Source organism: Triturus cristatus, chromosome 9 (assembly GCF_964204655.1).
Source record: "Triturus cristatus chromosome 9, aTriCri1.1, whole genome shotgun sequence".
Classification (NCBI taxonomy): domain Eukaryota; kingdom Metazoa; phylum Chordata; class Amphibia; order Caudata; family Salamandridae; genus Triturus; species Triturus cristatus.
The window spans coordinates 725,483,613-725,489,074 of NC_140592.1; the positions used below are offsets into that span (position 1 = coordinate 725,483,613).

Below are 5,462 nucleotides of genomic sequence, written 5' to 3' on the forward strand. Positions count from 1 at the left end.
CAGTATAAAAATAATACAGAGTCCTCCCCGTCATATGAGTTATACCTCTTTATGTGAGCGCAGGAACAGTGTGGTCTCTATTTAGTGACATAACGCATGCAGGATAGAGATGGGCTCGTTGTTTAAACCTTTGAGGCAGCGGCTCCCAACACCTCGTTGGCCCAAGCAATTGTGTATATTTAGCCTAAAATAACAGGATTCTTGCAATTAGGGAGATTAGGTCGAGTTAATTGTAGTAACACATAGCCCACACACCAACATTCCACTCAGAACACACACACAGGCTGAGCAGCTAGGGAAAGGTTAACATGGGAGAAATACCAGGACATGAGAATACTACAGTAATTGACATCGTTTTCAGTTGCTCTAACCCTGAGGGTGTATGAAAGGGCCACTCTGGGGGTGGAGAACAGGCAGGTGCCAAGACAAAATGAGGGCTGCGGTGTGCGTTAAGTAATTAATAATAAACTGTTCTGGGCCGCCAGGCTGGCCGGTGTCCTCTCGGTCCGGGAGGTAGGTACGCGCTCTGGGAGGCGGCGTGCGTCTCCGCGCAGGTGCACGTCGCGTCGTCAGGACGGAGCCCGAGACCGCGACCGCGACCGCGCAGTGCGCCTCAGGCCGGGGATCCCAGCCCAAGAGACGGGGGCGCAGGTGGGGCCGCCCCCTGAGAGCCGCGGTGGGAACTCCCTCTATTGTTAAGCTGCTCGGACAGGATATCCTCCAGGACGGAATTGTATTTTTTTTCACGGGCGGCTTTAGGCGACATCCTGACGTCAGTTTTTTTCCCTCTTCCACTTCATTAGCTGCCGTGCCCTCTCCGCGCAGCATCGCCGAGCCCAGCAGGCGGGTCCCCCGTGGAGCTCTGGCACTGCCGGAGCGCCTTGCCTGCTCCCCCTTGGCTTCGCCATTCACCGCCTCAGCTTTGTTCCCCGATTGCCCTGCGCCTGCTCAGCGGCGCTGCAGCAGCTCGTCCACCCTCGGTCGGATCCACGAGCCATCGGCTGGGGCTCGATACACCTCCATCGCTAAGAGATGGCTGTGATCCCGTTGCACAGCCATCGCCCGGAGGCATCGGCCTGAGAGGATTGAATACCGGGAACCACCGTCAACGAACCACCGGCTGTCTCCCGTGGTGGTCCTTCCCCGGCCACTCTGCCAAGATGCTGCGGCTGGCGGAGCTCCAGCCGCGTAACATCGTTGCGGAATACCCCATCACCCACTGCCTCTCCCGGCCACCGCAGGCTCCCACCCGTACTTGAGTCAAGAAGACACGGCTGAAGGCAAGCATCTCTCTGTTTCTCTCTCACCTACCATTAGCCAGGCTTGGAACACCGAAAGCCCACCTCATCTTGGGAAGTACCCCGGCGAGCTACAGTCTCTGGTCACCAGTATTGCCAGCCTTTGACAAAGCAGTTGGATCACTAACTAAGAATATAGCATACCCAGTGAAGGAGAGTTTCCGTCTTTATGTTTTTTAAACACATTTTTTGGTGCTTGGATGTTTTCATGGCCCATTTTCCCCCTCTCCTTTGCAACAGACAGTAGCCTTAATCCTCTTGCTTATTCATTAATCTCTCCTAGACATTCCTGCAATCCGGATTTGGAATGGATTAGGGGAGTGGGCAATTTTCTTTAGTAACAGATGCAGTGGATTCATTTTTGTTCCTGCCATTAGTCCTGGTTGATGTATTTTTCTCCGCTTCATGGAATGCTGATTTAAGGAGGATTAATAGTACCCAAGGCTGGAAGTTTATTTTTAAGACTTGTACACCGATTGGTGGTTGAATTTAAGCATTCACACGTGCACCCACAGTGTCTTTTCTGGACAGCAGAATGAGTGGTGAGCCTGACCTGCTCAGCAAGGACCTTTCCAAGATGTCTGATGAGGAGGTGCTTGCCTACAGCAAGGAGGATCTGGTACAAAAGCTGCGGAAGGAGGAATCCCAGAAGATTGCAGCCCTTATTCAGCGGGGTCGTCTAATCAAGGAGGTTAACAAGCAGCTACAGGAGCACCTAACTGAGATCCGTGAGCTCAAGCAGGTAAACCATCGTTTGCAAGAGGAGAACCAGGAGCTGCGTGAGCTCTGCTGCTTTCTGGATGATGACCGGCTCAAAGTGAAGACCCTTTCTCGCGAGTGGCAGCTTTTTGGCCATCATGCAGCCAAGGTGATGCGAGATGACCTGGGGGGCTACCTGAAGAAGTTGGCAGACCTGGAACGACTGCAGGGTGAGTTGGTGAAGGAGAACGTGGACCTCAAGGAGCTGTGCCTGGTGCTAGAGGAAGAGTGCGTCAGCAGAGGCTCCGACCCCAGCCCCATTGGGTCATCCGAGCTCAGCCTACCTTGTGGGCCCCGTGACTTGGGTGATGGCAGCTCCAGCACTGGCAGTGTGGGCAGCCCCGACCAGCTACACTTAGCCTGTTCGCCAGATGATTAATGTGCCTGAAGGGGTTGCAATGGGGTAGGCAGTCTTGGTCGCACAAAGACAATCGGTGGAATGTGTGGCTGCTACCAACAATGCTTGACCTAGAAGGACTTGCTCCACCTGTGGGCATGCAGTGGTAAGACGGAGCACATCCTTATCTTTGCTCAGCCCCCAGATGAATGTCTTGTCCAAGAGTAAGGCCAATGAGATGGAAAGTTGATCTTTTGTGGCAGAGCATGAAAACGTTCTGTAGTCCATGAGGGCCTGCATGCTTGGTTAGCGGGAATAGTTGAGCAGGCCCAATCTAGCCAGCCAGAGGTGCCAATGAGAAATACCTAAACCAGGCACTTTCTCCCATCGGTGCCAACCCCTGCAGCGGGTGCTCCCGGTGCAGGGACACTCAGGGAGCGGGAACTCCCTCCTTTGCTTTCTGGTTACATAAAGGACCCACCTACCATCACATCAAATAAAAAAAACTCAGGACAATGGCTTTTCTGCGGGCTGACATGCTTGCAGCCCCCGTCAGACTGATCCGCAGCAATACAGATTCATAACGGCCGTTGTGATCTTTTTTTTGGGATCCCCAATGGGGGCATTTTTTCTGCTTGTTTCACAGGTCCGTTTTGCAGATTTCAGGGTTTTCTGTGTAAATGACTATTTTTGTTTGCTGTTTTGGAGGGTTGTCCTAGAAGCAGAAGATTTGGGCATACCAAGTTGGTTTACGACAAGCCGTCTGGTATCAGTGATGGAGAAAAAAAGAAATAAATATGTTTTAAAGAATAAAATACCCCCTTTAAGTCGTTGTTTCTCAGCATGAGGTATGAGATATATTTGCAAATACTTTGGATCGCAATTGACTTTTTTAATACTTTTTCTTTGCTTCCTGAAGGTGGTAATGTTGGGGGAATTAAAGGTGTTCCCCCATATTCTTCATGGAACACACTGTATTCAAAGTGTTAATGTCCTCCAGCTCAAAAGACGTGATTTTGGTGTACTTTATGTTGTGATGGTCATATCCTTAAGGTTGTTTTTAGAGGTCTTGTATCATAATTATTTGTAATAGATAATCCTGCCCTTAGCACATCTGGGCAGATTTGTCTCTTAAATAAGTACTTAGCGCTTAACTCAGTGTCTTTAGAGGCGAGATTTGAGTGTTTGGGTCAAAAGATGATGGTTTTTACAGTAAGCGTGGATTATTAGGAGTGAGAATGTGCAAAAGTCTACAAGGCCATTAAAGCTAGCCAAGAGTTAGATCCTGCATTCCATGGTGTGAGACTCTATTGTCAGTAGAACAGGAGAGGCTGTTCACGAGTCAACTGCAGGTAGATGATGCAAACCACCACTAAATTCTGCTCATTCATTGGCACAGCCAGAAAAGTAGATCTTCCTAATCTGAGGGGTGGGTCGAGTTGACAATCATTTGACATGCACTGCTGATGTTTGTGGAGAGGAAATGCATAGGCTCAGGGAAAGAAAGACGTGGGAATGGAGGAGTAAATTAGTAATTATGGAAGGATTAAGGAGGGAAGCTGCTGCATGCTATTTGGTACTTAGGGAATAGTTCAGATTAGTTTGAGGTACCAGCTTCTGATGGCTCTTTTAGTCTCACAGGACTTGAGGGAAGAAGCAAGGGCAAAAGCAAACATGGCTGTCGGAGACACATTTATATATGTTGTTTGTACCCCTTGCCCTCTCCGCAGCCAGCTCAGCAGTAACTAGGAGATTGTGTGGAACAAATAATGGGACAACCTGGGGGTGGGATCGAAGGGTGTGTAACATCTGTTCAGCTATCCCGTTATTTTTTATTAATTGAGCATGAGAGCTAGGAAGTTATGGAGGCAGGAGGGCAGAGATGGAGAAAATGAGGTAGAAGAATCAGATTAGACACAAAATGCTAGAGTTAAGGGGAAATATCTGGGTACCGAGGGAGAGAGAAAGGGAAGACTTGGAAGTGAATGAGGAAGAGATTGTGGGTGAGGGGATCACATAGAGAGCAGAACGATAGACAAAGGGGATGTAAGTAGATTAACAGTGGTAGCAGGAGATAGGATCACCGATAGGAGGAGGTAAATTGGAGCAGTATTGACAGTGATGGGGTGAGAAGACATAAGGGAGGAAGGAGATATATGTAACATATTTCAATAAATGAATCTGCAAAGCTTTGATAGTTATTGTAAATCCATGAGCCACACCAATAAAACACTATAGAATTTTATTTATTTATGTATTTTGAAAGTTTTATAGACCGCAAACAAGACCCTTGCGGATATCAGAGCGCTTTACAATAAGTGCGGTTAAATTATACAACAAATAAATGCAGGTAAATCAAGTATACATAACATCTTGTGCAAAGTAAAGCAGAAGGGTACAAAACAGGAAAGTCCGGTTGAGTCATAACAATGGCAAATATAATGACTGGGTTGTCTAGTTGGGCCCTTGTCATAATAAGGATTACTTGTGAGGGTACGAATGTTCTCAGAATTTCCTTAGTCTATGCTCAGGTGAATTTTGCCATGAGAATCGATTTTACTTCCTTTTTGAAAGATGCAGTGGAGGAGTTCAATCTGGTTTCTGGGGATAGTGCATTGCATATCCTGGGCGCCATCCCTGAGAAGGATCGTTTATATGTTTTCTTCTTGTTGAATCTTTGCGGTTTCAGTAGTAGGTTTTCCGCACTTCTTGTGGATCTTATACCACCAGAGATCGTCCGTTTCTGTGTCAGATAGCTGGGTGCATTGTGATGTATGGCCTAGTGCATCATGCACGCTATTTTCAGGTGAATTCTGGCTTCAAATGGTAGCCAATTCAGGGATTTTAAGTCTGGGGAAATGTGGGAACTTCTTTTCGTGCCAGTGATGAGTTTCGCTGCAGCATTTATTGAGGCTCTTAGGGTTGCTGTTGTAACTTTTGGAAGGCCACACAGAGAGACACTTGCATAATCTACACAAGGGATAACTAGAGCTTGAACTGCCAGCTTGAAGTCATTAATTGTCAGGAAGGGTTTCAACTTCGTCATTGTGTTTATCTGGAAGTTTGCT

The 5,462-nt window shown here is 47.9% G+C and overlaps 1 protein-coding gene across 1 annotated transcript; it reads left to right on the top strand.

The window, feature by feature from the left end:
* Positions 1–561: 561 nt before the first annotated feature.
* On the top strand, positions 562–3,209 carry CCDC85B (coiled-coil domain containing 85B). The gene has a single exon (XM_085625919.1). It carries the CDS (start codon positions 1,834–1,836, stop codon positions 2,434–2,436), a length of 603 nt encoding a protein of 200 aa, XP_085482045.1. The 5' UTR covers positions 562–1,833; the 3' UTR covers positions 2,437–3,209.
* Positions 3,210–5,462: the final 2,253 nt, after the last annotated feature.